General features: G+C 35.1%; 1 protein-coding gene across 1 annotated transcript in view; it reads right to left on the bottom strand.

Annotated features, from left to right (window-relative positions):
- Positions 1-5179: 5179 nt before the first annotated feature.
- LOC104075079 (myocyte-specific enhancer factor 2C-like) overlaps positions 5180-19755 on the bottom strand; it is a gene marked incomplete at its 3' end in the record, with an annotated part of 60411 nt that continues 45835 nt past the window's right edge. The window contains exons 2-3 of the mRNA XM_009575448.1: positions 17499-17696; positions 5180-5383 (exon numbers count right to left, since the gene is read on the bottom strand). Of these exons, the coding sequence (XP_009573743.1) occupies positions 5180-5383; positions 17499-17552 (258 nt within the window). The remainder of the gene's footprint in view (positions 5384-17498; positions 17697-19755) is intronic.

The raw sequence follows: 19755 nt of genomic DNA, 5'->3' as shown, positions 1-19755 counted from the left end.
TAAGATAAAAGACAGACAGATGTGTGTGTATGCATGCAAAGCAGCAGTTTTAACTAGTGAACTTGACAAAATTCAGAGAAGATATGGTGGGTGATCAGCATTGATAACATAGAACCTCAGTCAGCAAAGAGAAAAACGGAGGAAGTTTGTGTTGTTCCTCTTTCTTCTCTACCAGTGATTAGCGGTATGGCAGAGGGGAACTGAGGAGGTGGATGTATGTTGGCCAGAAAACAGAAGATATGTTTAATGGCATGAATTTGAAAGGGCTGACCTAGTAGGAGAACCTGAGTTGAATGTAGTGACCACTGAATCAGCAGAGAAATAAAAGTTGGAGAAAGAGGGACGATAAGAGTAGCAGGGTCAAATAAATTGATGGATTGGGGGCTTAAAAAGAGCTGAAAGATGAAGTGGTTAGTGATTTGTGGAGGAACAATTTACGTGCACACAGAGCAAGGATCAGTGTGTTAGACTCAGTATCTAAGAAACAGAATCAAAACCAGGACTTAGTAAAAACTCACTAGAGGTCTGTTAAAGCTGAGACAGTAGCTGATGCTTTGACATGAAAGAAGTGACAAGAAAGAAGGGACAGTGAGAGAGAAAACAGGCAGGAAGTTTCACCTTAAATCAGCAAAGGCTTGATGGCTTAGCTGAAGAACGACAGCAGATTTCTATAGTATGGTTAGGGCTGCAATTACATTTGCAGCCAAGATGCAAAGCATTTCCCTGTATTCCTACTCTGAAATATGCCCCCTACAATCTAAGGGCGATGTCCTTTCTGAGCTCCTAAGCAGTGGGCTTACAGTGCTTTGGCACTGGATTCTCGTTACTCACAGTAGTGTGACAGTGAAGTATCACTGAAATAAGTTGTGTAACATCCAATTCTGTTTTATAGAAACAAGGAGAGGGTCTGGCCTCATTTTAAATAAATGCAAAAAATGCATAATGCATGTACTTGTCTATTGTAAACCTCTGACATTTACTCTTCCCTATTTCCTCATTGCCGTAAGAAAATTATTGCCTAGTCCTATACAACTGTGCTGATAATGTTAAACAACAAACTCATGAGGCAAGTTTTTTCTGATAGAGCAGGTAGGAACTTAATGTATCGACAAACTTCTAAGGACAGATTGGAACTCTAGTTGTAAAAACACTACTTCTGTACCAAAGACTGTGTACCAAATGCCACAGGATTTTGTAATGAGAGAAAATGTAATCCCATTTTAAAGTAAAGAATTACAAATCTTCTAGTAATTATATCACAGGATTTTAAATGACAGCTGCTGAATATATTGTTGTTGGTATTTACATACAGCACTTGGAAGTTAGCATAAAGATGAAATTAATCTTTTTTCCTTCAGCATTGAAGGAACCCTGCATAGGTTCTACTATTCCTTAAAATAAGTTACTATATCCAGCAACCAACACGCATTTTTTAACTGAAGCAAAATTGAATGAACGACTGTGGTGTGAGTGGTTTGGTGGGTGAGGACATAAAGACTTCAGTTTTAAGAATCCAGTTAACTCTAAACAGAAGTCTCAGAATGAACATTTTTTTTCTGCAGAACTAATACATATCATAAAACCTCCATACAGATTTTGGTAAGACTCACAATAATTGTCACTGTTGCTTTAAGTGGATAAACTTGAGTGTTGAATGCAAATATTTTCTCCTTCATGAGTACACACTGACTTTTAGTTACCTGTGGATGTTTTAGGTATATTTACTGGTAATAACAGAAATACATTCAGCTAGTAGATAATTTTTGTGATCTGAAGAACTCAGATATACAAAACTGCATGTTAATCAACTCCATTTTGAATGAGGCAACTGGAAAAGACCATCTCAGTTATATTTATTACGTGTAAGTAAAATTACTACATGTATAAAAAAAGTATAAGCTATTTGTTTAAATCATTAAACCAAAAGAGTTCAAAGAATAATAGTAACTGAATTTTACAATTCTCTTAATATTAGCCACCTCATTTTACATCATGGCAGATGTAATCAGATCATACACCTATAAGTTGGGTAGGACCAAATTGCTTGATTTGCAGTAATACAAGTATTAAAATGAATGTCAAATAATTTTTCCCTTGAAAAACAGGGTAATGTTTGTTGGATATATGACACTTGGTGTCTTCTGATACTTCAAATAACAAATTATGGTCTGAAGACTCATTCCTTCAGCAATGCTAAATATAATTAATCCCAGTAATTAAACTGAAAACATTTGCTTAATAAAATTAACAGCTTTAGCCAGACCTACATGAAAATTCATGTAATTTTTCGATTTGAATAGCAGTGGTTTAAATTAAAAGTAATTAACTACATATTAGAGACCTACTCTTTTGATTTTCTTTGAATATAGATTGTTCAAAGAAGTTATACCACATTCTAATGACTGATAACACAGTTCTACCACAACCAAAAAGTAACTAAATAGTTAATATTATGCTGAATGTGAACAGAAATCAGATTCTAAATTAAAGACCTTCATACGGTTGACAGTTATATTTCAAATTTTCATAAGTCTACCTAAAAAAGTTTTCTTTCTCTAATATTGTGCAGAAATCTGTGAGCACAGCTATGCCCTTTTCTTCTGCTGAAATATAGTTATGGAACAGTCATTTAGTTGAAAATGATCAGATTTAATAATACTGTCTGATTCTCAGCTGCTGTTGATTGCTCTGGAAGAACAAGATTAAAAATTTGTAAGTGTGAAATCTAGCTGTCTGAAAGCGAAAAAAAATGGACTCCTTACAAGGAAAATATGTGTAATGTAGTCAGTTTAACTGATCAATTTAAATATTTAAATGTGTGGCAGATTTATATCCTGTACCTAAAAATATATCCAAACTACACTAAGTCAAGCCATTTCTCAGATTGCATACTTTCATGTGCTCTATTCCTATACTGTACTTGCAACTGTGATGTTAATTATCAAGTAAAGGCATGATAAGATGAAACTCTTGTTCAGAACCTACACCCTGCACAAGTACTCCTTTGATCCTGAAACAGTATTGGCATTGGTGTGACTTAAGTATTTTGCATTACAGGCAGAACATTGAAAAACTTAACAGCAAAATGATCAAATGACTGAATTCAGAGCTGACAGAACATATGGAAAAACTATAAACATGCACTTCATTTGGTCTTTTCTGCATATTGTTAGATTACTCAATTTAAATAATGTTTATTTTAATTACCTACTTTTATTTGGCTCCTTTTAGAAGAGTGAAAAGAGATGCCCACCAAATTTTGAGTATAGCCAGAAAACTACATGTCTGCATGCAAAATTGCCTATCAGCCCACTATTTTTGCAGGAAAGGGACTTTGCTGGTGCAGAGAGTGCTCCTTCTGAAAATCTCAAAGTTACAATAAAACAGAAAGAATTATTTTAAATTTTACATTTTCACTCAAGTTTCTTGAAAAACCTAGTCCTCATAATCGAAAGTATTAATTCATTGTGAAGCAAGTAATAAATCCCTGACTACCGGCTTACTCACCTATTCCCACAAGAAAGCCTGCAGGAAGAAGTAAAGATATCACAGGAAAAATTTCCTGCTAATAATATTCTGGCTTTTTGTCACTGAAAGAGGGCAGGGCATTATTTTGGGGACAGAATTTGAATTCTGCTGGACATGACAAGTGCTTACTAGAGGTAGGGGACAGGAAAGGCTTCATGTCTATATAGGAGATTTGAAGTAAGAGGGGAAAAGATGATGGAGAGGAGGAAGAAATTATGTACTTTCCTCTTAGTCTTAACTCACATAAATTTTTGTTCTGCTGTCAGAACCTCATCCTCTCCTAATGGAGGAGAAAATCTGCTGGGAGATCATAAAGGAAGCAAAACAGTATCATCCTATATGTTGACATAAGGATTGACAGAAAAGTGATATATATTCCTGGGTTGCAGTCTTTGCCAATCTATGGTGATGTGACTGTGACATCTTGTAACAAGCATAACCATGTCTATTATACAGTATTTTTTCTCCATCAAAAACATTTTATATGTAATTCACACACTTACTTTCTTCCATTGCTAGTCTCAAATACATGACTAACCCAGGTGAAGATTCCAAAAACCCCAAAGTCTCATCTTACACAATATCCAGATTATTTAAAAATCTGAAACTAACACCTTTAAAAAGATCTGAAGTAATCTAAGTGTATCGGCCAAGGTATTCAGTAGCATTTCTGAATAAATTTTCACTGATCTTTAAGACAGGACCTTATCCTTCCTTGCTTTGAAAACAGGATTTGCGTAAGTCACATAACCAATTTTTTAGATAACTCTCTGATTGTTTTGCTATTACAACAAAATCATTGAAAGCTTCATTTATTTTGTGTGGCTTGAATCCTAATGTGATTATAAAGTAAACTGACTTTTCTACAAATATTAGAAGCTTAAAATTGAAAATCTTAAATTTTAATTAATAAGTTTCAGTAATTGTTAACACAAATTGCCCTATATAATATTTTTTAAATCATTACAAGATGTCTCTAGCATTCTGATAGAATTGCTTTGATGCTATTATTATTATATTATGGTGACAGCATTCTGTGTGAGGTAGCTAAAACATTTGTTACTGTGCAGCTCGTAAGTAAACTTTTCTGGCATTTTGTTAAACCTCTTTTGTAAATAATCAAAAAGCTGAACAAGTCAGTCAAATGCCGTAAAGCAGTGATTCTAAACCTTTTTCTTCCACATCTTTTACAATGTATTTGTTAGTTCCTCCTGGACAGAGGACGTTACAGCTTTTGGAGTGAGGAGACAAGGCACACAATGTTTTCCGCAGAGCATGTCACCGGGAGCAACTAGGAGACAAGGGGGAGATTCAGCTGGGAGGTAGTGGTCAAGGTGTGGAGAGGACTAATGGGACAAAGGGACAAAGCAGCACAGAAAGCTGGACTACAGGAAGCTAGAGATCCCATTGCAAGAGTTTCTGCTGAGCGTGCAAGACTCAGGAGGATAAAACTTACAGCTCACAAAAGACATGGATTCCCTCCAGTCTCTGCTGCGCCATCTCCAACCCCCAAACTCCGTTATCCCTCTTCTGCTCTCCTGCTGCTATGTCACCTCCAGGGTATGTTCTACAACCCTCGAGAAAGGTGATCAGGCCTCTTGCACCTCAGAGCAAAGTAAAAAAAGAATCCTCACAGAACAGAGAATCTTACCTCAACAATATCCGAATTCGTTCGACTCTCATGTGGCTCATTGTACTCGGTATATTTCAGCAACACTTTGTCCATATCAGTGCTGGCATACTGGAACAGTTTGTTGGTGCTGTTGAAGATGATCAGAGCAATCTCACAGTCACACAGAACACTCAGCTCATAAGCCTTCTTCATTAACCCAAATTTCCTCTTTGTAAATGTCACCTGGAAAAAAAGAAAAAAAGGTCCATCAAAAATCCCAAGCTGGTCTTTGTAGTCCTTCTTCTTTTTTTTGAAATATGTGACTGCGTTAGTCTTTGAATTGAACATGTTCAGAAGGCAAATGCATAAATATAAATATAGTTCCAAAACAGAATATAAGTATGTGTGTGTGTTATGCAAGTGAGGAAATATATCTAATCCTCACTGCACAAAACTTGAGGTACAGGTAAAGAGCATGGGACATTTTCATTAAGCAGCGCTATGAAGTGTTGATACTGCATCTTTCTCTGTATGTTTTTAATTCATATACTTTTTATACTGCATACATCTTTCCCATCAATATTTTAAAACTGCACCTCAGATTTGCAGCTGTAAATAGTTTGAACACGTGGAGTCAATTCTTATTTTTGGTAGTGATTGACTTTTATTCCATGCCCCGCAACTCCTGCTAGATTTTTAGTGGAAGAAATAACTTCATACAGAATTTAAGTTGTGTGAAACAGATACATTGTTTGTATAAACACACTCACAACAGTTTTGAAGAAATATCTAGTGTTAAAAATTCAAACACTCATGTGAGAAATGAGAAATATAAAGCACAAATGAAGAACAAACAATAGTTGGCCAGCAACAAATACCACCTTTGAAACAACGTCTTTTTTAAACACAGATGTAGCATACTTTATTTCATTTCAAATTAGGTGCTTAGAAATACGAACTGGAATTTTTTAGTACAAAGGACTTTGGGTCATATTACATAGGAAAAAAGAGAGATGTGCTTGTAAGTTCTCAGTAGGCCAGCTAATGCCCTGACATCATGCAAAACATAGGCAGTATGAAAAATATTACTCTGTACAAAACCAAAAATTTCCACAGGGACTGTTTTGACAATGAAAGACCTGCACATCAAATAATTTTTTTTTCCTCTCCTTTTCTGCACTAGCTTACAAGTTCCAGTAAGACATGTGACTCAGAATAAGAAACTACCATGGGCTGTTTAAACTAATTGTACAGCTGAATTTTTCTCCTTCTTCTGTTTCTTCATATATGTGATTTCCATTAAGTGCATACAATGACAGTGATTTTTTTTACACCCATTTTTTTCTCTAATAATTTTAAGTGACAAGAATTTTTAAGACGAAAATATGGTTTTGCTAAGCCTATTATTAATCAAATTTAACATGTAGTCAAGGTTATTTGATACGTCAAGGACAGGCACACGACCAAGTTTATAGCTCTGCCCAATCCTGCACTTGTTGCTACCATTCCTTAATACCCATAAGCAGTAGCACCTCTGCACTTTAATGCTGAGGCAAGAAGATCCATCTGTATGTGGTTCATATGGCTGCTGTTTCATCTTGTCACACTCCTAATGCAAGTTAATGCTAACTGCGACCCCAGACTACCTGAAAATCCCAGCACGACAGGCCACGGAAGACGTGACCTTTAAGTATTGCTAATCCCTATTTGCTAGTCCATCGCAGAAAGATGAGGCTCTGTGCCAATACTATGAACATTTATTCTCCCAAATGTATACTGAATGTTATTCCTCTTATTGTCATTTCAATCTTTTTAGCCTCTGTCAACATACTGTTAAGAAAAGATGGATTGCCATTAAATGTAATTATTCAAGCATTTTAAAAACATACTTTCCACAGCACTGGTCTCAAGTATGCATAATTGATAGTAAGTTCTTTCTAAATTTGTCTGTCTCAATGGCTTTTGATATTTGGAATGAATAATGAGATAGGTAACAAAACTTCATTCAAATTCAGAAAAAAACCCTAGTCTTTCAAATACTCCTTTAATGTTTTCTCTGATTACAGAAAATTGCAATGCATTTGTTGAAACATATATATATAAAAAAGCATATTTTAGAAAAAGCTAAACATACAGAAAATAAAATGTACTAACTCAACATATTTTTCTGCATCTAAAATGCCTTTCAATCAACTTTTTGACCACAGTGCTGTAGGTGGAGCATCTCCGTACAGTATGGTTTCTGTTGCACAGAAACCTCAGAGTTTAGCATGTTACAGCTTCTTACCATCAAAGTACACTCCAGTACAGAAATATCTTTAAAGCGACTGTTTGTGTTTACTGTTAGGTGCTCCTGAACATTTAGAATAACCACACAGCTGTGCTGCATAGCACATACTTATTTCATAATACTTATCATCAGAACGGTACTGGTTAGAGTTCCTTTTTGTGGAAAGTGAAAAAAAGAACAAATCAGCTAGATCTTTTTTTTCTTTCTTTAAAATATAATCTTAATTGCACTGAATTTGATTTGTTTTCAACTCCTTGATCTTTCTAACATTTTCTAAATCTATCAGATAATGCTTTCTGCTACTGCTGATAAACGCATTAAAAAAAATTCTATCTACTACTGTTTCTATGGTGATCTGGAATATTACTTTTCTTTTTAGATATGCCATTCATTGTGGCTTATTTTTACATACATATATATGTAAATTTATCATGCTTTTACAACTGTTTATAGTAGAGGTGAACTTCTATTTTCAAATGTATAGTGAAAGGTCAGTAACTTCTGGAAAGATTAAGAATACTCTTCAAGACATTTAAAAACAATGATCTTTTTTCATACTTTATTCTATGTGGCTACATAAGGAAGATGAATGTACTTCTCTTCCATACGCTAAAATATTTTTGTGAGCAATATAAGTAGACAGCATCTTTATTACTAAACTTTTTTTGGGTCTCAATTTGTTAACCATTTGTTATGTAACCATTCTCACCCAAACGAAAAGTATCTAATAAATATTGTCTAAAGTAACAGATAATACTCCAGTACTGCAGAAATTTTGCTGAGTGGTAAAAATTAGCATCTATTATTTAAAGCATTTGGTCTTTTTTGTCTAAGTGGAAGGCAGTGTGTAACCTACACTTAAGAAGCTTTGTCTACACTTGAACTGACTCAGTGCTGAGAATGAACAAGACACACACAGTCTGCATGAACACAAGCTCTAGAGTAGCTGTAGCTACAGTACCAAAAAATCCAGGTGGTCATATAGCCTTATTGTCATATACTGCATTCAAAGTTCTCAGTCATGATAGCATCATATAACAACAGACAATGTCATTTTGTCATTTGACAGAAAGAACACTAGTGAGACTGAAAGAAAACACACATACAGTGAGACAATTCATCAACATATTTAAAAAGGACATCCAAAAAAGTGCATGCGTTTCAATATCTGTTTAATATTTAACTTTTTTCCAGCAGCAAGAATCAAATCACTACATTTTCTTTCCTGACGAAATTAGTCAAGATATGATTAATTATCCCTGTTGTCTAAACCACTGCTAATTTATAGGTGTTTTTCAGTTCACATATTTTCTCCTTTTTAGGAGAATGATAGGCAATTTAGGAAATCCTTCTCTTTTTGGGATATAATATTTTATAACGACAGTGTGAGAACTGGGGAGAATGAAAATGGAGTGGAGGGAGGAAGTGGAACAGATAAGAGGCCAGCATTCAACGGTCTTTAAAACCTTTTTAAGCATGTGTATATAAAACACAAGGTTTGAAACACCGACACAGTTCCTAAATACTGTTATGAGGCACTTTTATGCATAGTTTTATATGTATTGCAAAAAGAGCAGTGTGCGGAGAGTACCACATTTACTTCTGAAACATACCAAAAAATAACCTAATTCCATCCCTTCATATTAACTGAAAACACACTAGTCTATTACTATTTGTCTTAGCACTATGGTTATTTTACTTATTTAAAGGTTATTTTTAAAAATTTAAGAGCCAAACTGCCCTCATAATAAGAATGTAGGTACCAAGAAGGTAGGTTACTAAAGCCTGCAGCATTTTTGTATATGAAGAAGCATAAATGCTGATGACTTTATAGGCTGTGAGCAAATCAGATGCTGCTTTCAAGTATTGGGAAATCTAAAAAAAAAAACCCAAAACCAACAGTGAAGTAGCCAGCTTCCAACTTCCTTGATAAAAAGCAAGGCAAGCTTTTAATGCATTTTGGATGAAATTCTGACTAAAGATGAAACCCACTGTGTGTGCTAAAGGAAGGCATTGTCAAAAGAGGACTGTTAAAAGGACGGTTTTCCACTTCAACTCTGGCTCTTCTTCAATACCATGGAAACACTTCTCAACTAGCTCTTCATGCATAAAGCTGCAAGAATCTTCTGAGAGATGGTTCACGGACTAGTCATTGCAATGTCTGTAAGTGTAGACAGCCTGAATTCAAGTGTGCATATCAGACACCGTGATATGCTCCATTTAGAGGGTAATTTGGCCCAGAGCAGACTTTCTTGTTTAATCGCTAGTAGGTAAAACTTACCTAAACTGAACTAGAAGGCAATGTTGCTTGGTTGCGACTATAAATTCTTTCATGTGCTGAAATTTAAATTTAAATGTGTGTGTGTGTAAATGGTAATAGTAACCACTGGTAATAGTCTTTATTTAGCTAAATTTGTAACAACAATTATATGCTTCTTATAGATGTTGATACATCAGTGGAGGTACAGAAGCAGCCATAAATACTCCCATTTAATGAATACAGCTTTCAGGATACATTATTTATCTTTGTCGCAATGTAGCCTTTGTTTCATTCTGTATTTCTTGGTGGGAATTCAGGTCCTTCTAGTACTTTTTCTGAAATCTCACACACTCCTAGAGGCTGAGCCATAACAGCACTCCGCGTTTGTCACTAACAGTCATAGCATATGTGCTAACATTTTATGTTTTGAAAGTAGCAGTCCTGTGATCTTTCAAGAAATTCAGTCCAGCAAGTGGCAAAATATCAGTGTTCCCCCTACTTCTTCCTATCCTGATTATAAAGATATATAGCTGCTGACATAGGAAAATGAGAGAAACAGGGAATTTGCACATAATCCTTCCCATATACATTTCCTGCCATTAAACATGTATGAGTGACTAGCAAAAATCAGGGACCACTGATGCACAGAAGTATCTGATATAGACACTGCTTGGTCAAGAAGAAATATTATTCTGTTTGTTCTTATTTCATCTGGAATGCCTAAATTTCTGACACAGGGACTAGAGCAAGCATGGTAGATGTGATGTATGTGACAAATAGGAGGTACTGCACCAGCAATCTACCTAACTTCAAACATAAAGTCAAGTTGGCCATGCATAAACCAAGGGACTCTTGATAGAACGTCGCTGCCAGGCACCTAATCCTATTGTGTGTTGAAACTTCAAATAACTACTCGAGAGGCAATAGCTCTTGTCACATTCTCTCTTCCCCTTCCTCCTATTTGATTTTTGTTTAGATCTGATTGTCATATGAAGAGGCCTGGCTGCAACAATCTTTACAGTAACCCTCAGTGGGACTGGGAAGCAGGACCAGTGCAGGATTCGCTCTAGACAAACCTTCCTTTATGCAATAGCTGGGCATGCCATATTAAATGAAAGACCCTTTAAAGAGCAGTGAAGGACCTTCGGCAGCCTGCTTCCATGTTCTTATAACCCTCCAGCATAACTTACACGGATGAGACAGCAGTGATTTATGCTGGTAAAAGAGCTATTGTCCCAGAAAGCCTCAAGCGTATTGAGCTACTACTTGCTGAATAGTCCAGCTAAAGAGGAGTTCTAAGCAGGATGCCCTAAAATTATAGCTATAACAAATAAAATGTTCATGATTAATCCGTATAAAAAGGAAGGTTTTGTACTTGTATGTTACGTAAATAACAGATCAAATACTTAAAATAGTTATATTATTCAGTCCACCCAAATCCGACGCATGATAGTGGATCTCTTATACAAATTTTTTCTTTGTAAGTAAAGAGAGGAGGGATAATTGGAAGATGTGTTAATTAACAGATGATATAGCAACTCAGAAATTAGTAGGTTAGGCAGTATCAATATGCTTCCCACTTTAACTTACAAATTAAGATCTAAAACCAGACAGGGATGCAAGAATAATAATGGCTAATCTCTGATACTTCATTTCCTTTTGTTGAATCAGGGAGATAAGATTAAGTCCATTATATATAGATGTACAGATATGTATGTATTTTAGGCAAAAAACCATCATCTCTATCAAAAACACAGTAGCTAATACAATATGCAAGAACGCCGATGACTTTTTTTCAGAATGCTATCACTAGTTCTGGCAGGTACAAATAGATGTTTAGGGTAAAAAACATGTTTACTAGTTCTGTGCTGCTAAAATGTTCATAAGGTAAAGGTCAAAGAATATTTCATTCCCTGCTGAGCAAATGGTCAGGAAGCACATTTGTCTGCATTTCCTGTCATAACAGGAAGAGTGTAACTTCTTCCTCTCCACAATGGCTTCAGTTCTGCTTCCCACCTCCAGCTCTTTCCCCCCCAGGGCTTTCCAAACCATTCCTTGCAAGACAGCAAGGCTGTGCCTGTGTCTGCACTGGTTTTCAGCTCTGCTGTATTGGCAGATGCCTCATTCACTACTGCACTTTCTCTACTGAGGCTTCTTGCTCACACTTCGAATTAAAAGTAATTTGACCTAAATATTTACCTTATGCTAATTCACTCCAAATTATGCTCAAAACATACATTTGTAATACAAGCACACTTAACCTTAAATGTAATACATTCTAGAAACTCACGGTTCAGTTCAGCAGCTCTCCTAAAACTTTACTTCTCAGGTAGTCTGGCATAACATGAAAAGTGCTGCCAGAGCTATACAGTCCACTACAATTTAGGAGTCATTAAAACTTGGGAAAACTTACAGAAACCTAACTTTACCTCTGAAAAAAACAGGACCAAGGCCTAACTGTAATGCTATATTCCAAGTATATGTCTTATTGTGTGCAATTTAATGTAAGCAAGAGAACAAATTCAAATATGTAAAAGATAAAAAGCATGTGATGTTTAAGACAAAGGTTCATTGAACAGAACGATGCTTAATTGCATAGTTAAGCAGTTATGTTTTCATATGAAAACATTTCCCCCAGGGAAAAAATCATAAAATCTCAGACCTTGGGTAAAATGAAGACACCCCATGAGGGAAGACTGAAAATATCAGGAAATTGGTGGAAAAAAAATTTTCTATCATCTAACTTGTGCTCATGTGCAAGGCTCTTCTCTCTTTCTGCAGGGGACTTTCTGATTCAGCTGATAGCCTTTTACTCTTTCCTTTTAAATAGAGGTGAAACACAGATAAAAATAGATACACGAGGCTGAAATTAGTTTTGAAACTAGCAGCATTAGGTATCGAAGTCAGTAGAACAAATCTAGGTCTTCCTGCAAACGGTCATTTCCCTCCAGGATATTCTTCCCCTGCCCCATAACCTCACTTTACTTATCTGCTTTAATTTGTTCTCTATTGAGCTGATAACCGCAGTAAGTCTTGGTTTATAGCTTTACACATTTGCTGGAATCAAAGAATGATAAAAGGTCTATGCATGAAAAAGTTAAAGAGCAAGTGTTTGTTACTGTCGTACCCCAGAGAATTACACAGACATGATACTTCAAAAAGGGTGTCTTACTATTTAAGGACCTTAGTATTGAAGTGTACACTTCCTATGGTATTTAATAACACTTAAGCTCCCAGCAGTTCATTACAAATTGAAAGAGATGTTTTAAACAGTATGCAGAATCATTAGCTAAGTTCAACTCAGTTTTAACTGTGAATCTGACAACAGCATGCTTCACAAGCAGGAAAAAAAATGCAGAACTAATGAGCAAGATGATCAGAGGGATGAAAAATGGTGGATCGCCATATAAGACCTGACATTTCTTACTACTAACTATAAAAACCATTGGATTAAAAGCAAGAGGGTGTTCCAGACCTGATACCAGAATGTCATTGGGTCAATATGCCCTCTTTCCTGGGTCAATGAACCTCTGGGTTTAGCTCACAGACCATGGATTTAATGAGATATTTTGTAAGTGACCTTGTATAACAGTAATACAATATCATTTACGTCATTACACCTATTTATTTTAGGCCTGGGCAGCCCTGCCTGGACTGTTGCAAAGAGAGTTTCAGATGATCCCAGTCTACAGCAGACCACAAAAGGCCCTCATTAAAACTTACAAAATATTTCAAACTGATGGAAAACAAATAAAAAAAAATACAAGGACTTTTCTGAGGCAGATGAAGGCAATTTTTGCTTCATCTTCACCGTAACAGAGCTAGTTGAATTATTTCTTTCAATTATGAAAACACATGAAAATAAAGTTCACCCATGTTTTTGCAAATGCCCTTCCTCTTTTCTTTTTCTTTTTTAAACAACCGAGAATTCTTCACAGCAGCCTTCTCCAATCTGCTGGATTGAAATTTCTGCACAAAGAACTTGTAGCAGCTAGGAGCTTCCAACATCAGATGTCAGTGCTAATATTTTTGGCTATCGGTTCTATTGGTGGTGCAACTAATATCATGTATGCGGTCTACTCGAATGGGCTGTTGACAAGGCTACCATGATCTCAGGAGCCTGAGTAATGCTACCAGAAATTCATTCCACATTTATGAAGACTATATTATCCAGTGCCACAATAATAAAAAGAAAGTCTCTGGTCACACTGGCTGCTTATAACAGGATTCTCTTGAGAGTTTTCATTTCCATTTAATATCATGATGGTAACTAAACTACACAAATAAATACACGTTTACTCTAGCCCTGGCAGTTATTCATACTCCTTCTTCCTGTGGCTAAAAGCAGAGTGAAAGGGAATTTTTCAGATGGGCTTTTCTGAAACTTTCACAACGTGAAATTTGTGATCACTCACAGAAGATTCAAACATCCTTGCCACCTTTGGCACCACACGGTAACTATGATGGCCACGAAAATACAGCCAACTGGCAGCCCACATGAAAGAACATGAAATTAATGGCTCCTCCTAGTTAAAAGCCTGAATTCTGCACTCGCTGAAGTCAATGACAGAGCTTTTATGCAGTCCAGGGTGAAAGGACTGGGCCTCTGATGTCTAGGTTGCAGTAGTTTTCCTTTAACTTATCCCAAAATGTCAAAGTTTCAAATAGTTTTTGGAAAAGTGCAGATTATATCCCCATATTGCACATTTCTATGAGATTTGCAGCCAGACATCTGATTCTGGACAGTTTCAACTTACATTTATTACCAGTATGGTCACTAAAGTACACAAATCCAACCAACTAGACTTGCTCAGAAGAAATCCTCATGAAGGGAGGTCAGCACTATTTTTGTCCTTCCCAATCCACTCATACAAGGACTTTGAACAGTAGGGGAGTCTCCCACCATAGCAGACAGTAGTGTGGAAGAAAACAGCTGTTACACTGATAGAACAAGTACTCCATTCAATGGTTAACGTGAACAGCTAGTCAGGACATTTGGTAAATGAGGGGAAAAGCAAGGACAGAAATTACCTTCCACAGGCCTTGTAACAACTTAAACCCTTTTGCAAAAACTCTGTTATCCAAACAGATTCACCCTTGCACTGGGAGGGGGCAGAAAAATTAAACTATTGCTATATCCTCTCATTCGATATGTGTTCCATCTATTTTTCCCTGCATGTGCTGTCCTGCAGAGAATTTATGTGCTTGAAAACAGCTGAGGATGCACTATCCAAGTATATCATATTCCCATCTAGCATGCCTTGTATTGTGAAATCATACTGAGTTTGAATATAAGCAACAACAAGGCAGTTTCAAGTCAACAGATTTGCTGCTGTTCCTGCAAACATCTTTCAGTGAGGTAGTAAGAAAGAAAAGAAAACAGTCTCCATCCATATCATGGTAAATGGAGCTGCAAATAAGCTTTGTGGAACTGTGCTTCAGCTGGTATCTTAGTTTTATTAATCAAAAAACTTTTAACCTTTTTTCCTTCTCCCAGTGCAACCTTTTAATCTTTTCTGTGCATTCAAATATATTTATGTAATCAAATAAAAAAAAAAATAGGAATATAAACCAGTTACTATTTTAAGATTACTGGAAGCGTGTAAGTTAGAAAACAAATAATTGATGCAGCTTCAGTGAAGCAGCAATAGCTCATGGAATGCATTATATTTTAAGAAACAGTAAGGCTTGTGAAAGAGTACATCTCATACAAATGGTTAAAAGATGAATCAGCTATCAGTGAAAATCCAGTTGTATTTAATCACATATACATCGCTACAACTAAAAAGCCTGATCTCACAGTCCAAGTGAATCAATGGAAATCTTTTCATTGGCTTCACTGAGCTTTAAAGCAGGGCACTAAATGCAAAGAGGATAAAACCAGTAGAAACACTTTCTAAATTATGTTTCAATATATTAGTAGAAATGAGAAGCAGAATCAAGCCAATTATACTATGTGGAGAGTAAATCTATAGCTTCAGCCTCACAGTCACTAATTAACATGATGGACATTATCATATGCTAGCAAGATAAACACTTGCTGCACTAACACTGCAGTTGTTAGTATTCTACTGTTATAGTTTTATTCATAATTACTAGTTCTGAAAGCTGGTGCTAGAGGTCTTGAAACTCTACTGTGAATGACCTGAAAGACTAGCTGGCTTCATTTTTTAAAGTAAATTTAGCCTCTTGAAGGGTATCTTTTTGACAAAACTGGGGATTAAGTTCTCTGTAAATCCTATATTTTAGTAAGCACATTGACACTGAAGCTATTGTACAAACCACTGTTACTAATGGCAAAATTTTGTAGTATCATTTACAAAATAATTCAGGTTCACTTCAAAAAGAAACCATGGTAGTATAGGAAAACTCCAAACAACTAGTGTCTTAATGTTTAATGATAAATTCAGTTCAATATTTCAAATCCAATTTCAATTCCAAGCTATAGAGCAATTAAAATAAATATGGTGGTGGTTTCATATTGATAGAATTACTGCTTTTTGGCTTGGCCCACAGCAATAGGCAACCTTTAGGGAAAACACAAAATGTATCCATCATAAATATAATTTTGCTTTTAAACATTATTTTCTGCCATGGAGAACACAAGTGACTACTAACACTACAGAATTTTAAAATTCTGGGAAAGCATATTTAAAGATTATACTTTGTTGTTATGCCTAGGTTGAATTCTTTACGGCTTTATAAAATCCTTGAAGACTAACAACATAATCACTTCTTAAAAAACAACCTGAGTATTTGAAGAAATTTATAGATCAAATGAATAGAAGTAATATATTAATAGTAACTCAGTATCAAGTTCTTAAAAAAACAGCTACTGAACATTACTCCTAAATTGCAGCTACATATATGAAGAACACTAATCATAGTGTTAAATAATTTTATGGAGAGTTTCTCACACTTGTGAATCCCCAGTTTCAACGAAACATCCATCCATTTACATCAAATGTAAACAGCAGCGGCTTTTCACTGATTTTACTTTAAGATGACAATTGTTGAATTTTATTTTTCTGAAAACAGGAAAGCAGTTTCTCTAATTTATGACCACATTTTAACCAGCAGAGATAGTGTTGGTAATATGGGGCAGCTACTCAGCCATTTTATCTAAAGCAGTGGTAGTAATTAATTAACCAGTCCTGCTGGACCTATTTAGCCATAGCATCAGTAACGGAGTTTCATAACTACAACATGCCAATATTATTGTATGGGGGTTTTAGAATGTGTTAGGCTGCTCAAAGTCTTTTTAAAATTCATGTTCAGACAGGAAAAGATTAGATTTTTTATGAAGTAGTGTCATTTTTGTATGAAGGAGGTAAAAATAAAAACACTGCAAACATGTAGAAACATAAATAATTTGGATCTATGAATTTAAATGCAAGTCCTCCTGCAAATAAACTCATACTATAATAGTTCGCAAAATACAGTACTAAAAGCCTGTATCCTGTAACAACTTGCAGATGCGCTTAACCATGTATATTACACACTGAAGTCAAAGCGAATACAGAGGGGGCCCAAAGTAGAGCATACACATCAGTCTTTGTAGAATCAAGGCCTCAAGTAATAAATTCCTAACTATGCATGTTACTAAACTTGAAAAAACTGTGTGTGAGGTTTCTGGTTGTTTCCAAAAGTACTTTTTCTTTGATGGTCTTCCATACATTGTGTATATGTATACATATATGTAGGTATATGTATATGTACACAAAGTTATCACCTTTTTAATCACTTATAAGTCACCTTAGAAATATAATATGATGTTCATGTTCAAATACAGTATTTTTGCTACTCACCTGTCTGTTGCGTTCATCCATAATCCTTGTAATCTGAATCTTTTTTCTCCCCATAGTCCCCGTTTTTTTTTCTCTCCTTCTTCCTTAAAATTATGTATTTTTCCCTTCTCTTTTCTTCCTCTTTCCCGTTTCCTCAAAACAAACCTCCTTCTTCGGCACTTGCACTACTCAGTTCACAGTCCCCTGCATCCGTTCCTGCTAAACACAGAAAGGAAATCAAATGTTATTACAAAATTGATAACTAGATGAAAGTTATTATATGGAGCTGACTAAGCATCCTAATTATAATTTAGTGTACAAGTAAATTATAATAAAAATTTACTGCATCTATGAAATAAGTAACACATAGACAAATAATAATTTAATTCAAAGGCTTCTTTTTATGAACAAATCTGCCAATATATCAAGAAATGAAGAAAAGGCCTGAAATACGCATTGCCAAAACTTTTAGCGGAACTAGGTGTCTCTAGTTTTAAATATCACTCACTACTCTAATATGAAAAATTACCTAAATCAGAGAGTTAATGAACCTTTCTGTACCTATGTATGCTAAGTAGGCCAGCTAATTCATTTCTGAAGGGAAAACAATCTTGTGTTTTGACAGCAGAGGTGATAATGTCCCTCATTATGCAAATAGGATGGACCTTTATTAAAGTGTTACTTGATATATGAGACACCTCAGCTACTTTAAATCCAAAATATTTAACCTTATTCTTTAAGAATGTAGATTAGTGCAAGTATTACTCAAGATACTTGAAGAAAACAGTAGTGCATTTTCCCTCATTTCAATGTAAATTCTAAAACATTCTGACGAATGGTTTGCAACTAGCAAACACATACATCTTTCCTTATAAAAATTCTTGCACCAAAAGACAAGCTATATAGAACAGAATAATAGGGACAGATGATAATTTAAGAATGTTTTAAAAAATATTTTCACAGTTTTAGTAAGGCAATGACACTAGCTCCCTGAACTTTGCAATATTGGTTCCATCGCAAAACTAAGGAGAGTTAAATGCAATATATAAAAACACATACTGCAGTACACATTCCCTATTTCACAAAATGTCATAAATCACAAAATTAATTTCTATCACATGCAAAGTATTTTTAGCAATAAAAGACCTCATATAAATATAAGAAAATAAAGAAATGATGTTCAGTCTAGTACTAAAGTAAAAGATGCAATTTTGTCCCTTTTTAACCTTCATTTACTGTATTTTTATATTTACATATTTTGACCAGAACAGCACAGAGTTCTTTTAAATACAGAAGAGAAAAAAAAAAAATCAGAACAAGATTAATTTAAAATGATTTTGTAAAGTTTTTATGTTAAATCCATAGTGTATTAAAAATACTGCCTTGGAAATAAAAAATTAGTAATTTTAAAACAGAGGGTGGTGTTTCCTTATTTATTTTAAGCTCGTAGTCTCGCAGCCAACCTGATAAATTCTCACAATATGTTATGTAACACTAAGCCGATGTCCTGGCCATTTAATCCATTATTTGGCTCTGATTCAAAGCTACTGAGGTAGAAAAGCTAGACCTCACTCATTCTGATCTTCAATTCTCTCTTGATTTTCTTTGCATACATTAAAGTTTAAGCTGCTGAAGTGTTTTATCACTCTAAGAAAAAAATAAGTTAACAAATAAGCAGTCAGTCTGAGTTTTCTAACTAGCCACTATGATATAATTAATCTGCTGGGCAAAACAAATTTTCAAGTATAATACTTATTACCTTTCTGTACATGAATGCCTTTTTATATTATTTGGTAGGCATATTTATATATGCCTAAATCATTACCGTAATGCAGAACATGGAACATGGAACAATTCATGTTGCCAATATAATAAAGTGTAAAGGCTGCAAAATTTTTTGCTGCTTTTTACTTATTTGAAAACAATTCAACTTTTCACTGCTTAGAAGACACAAAGGCGCTTGACCATATTTACAACAAAAAAGTCCAAAACTTTGAAATAAATTAAGTTGATTAAATGTATTTATAAAACTTTTTTTCCAAACAAAGCTAGGAGACAGTCTTATCTGATATTCAGTGTTGACAAACCCAGTCTATTTTTAGAAACAGTTTTAAATTTCCTCGGACTGGGTTTCTTTCCTGTTTTTCCTATAGTCTTACCTCCGATACAAAGAGCAAGTTAGAGTGGTGTTTCCCATGCACATGCAGGACCCAGAGGAGTCTAAAAGGCTTTCTCTGTAACAGTAAGCCAATATACTAATCCACAGCAAATGCATATG

This window comes from Fulmarus glacialis, unplaced genomic scaffold (assembly GCF_000690835.1).
Source record: "Fulmarus glacialis isolate BGI_N327 unplaced genomic scaffold, ASM69083v1 scaffold35663, whole genome shotgun sequence".
In the NCBI taxonomy this organism is placed as follows: domain Eukaryota; kingdom Metazoa; phylum Chordata; class Aves; order Procellariiformes; family Procellariidae; genus Fulmarus; species Fulmarus glacialis.
This window is presented reverse-complemented; position numbering and strand designations above follow the sequence as displayed.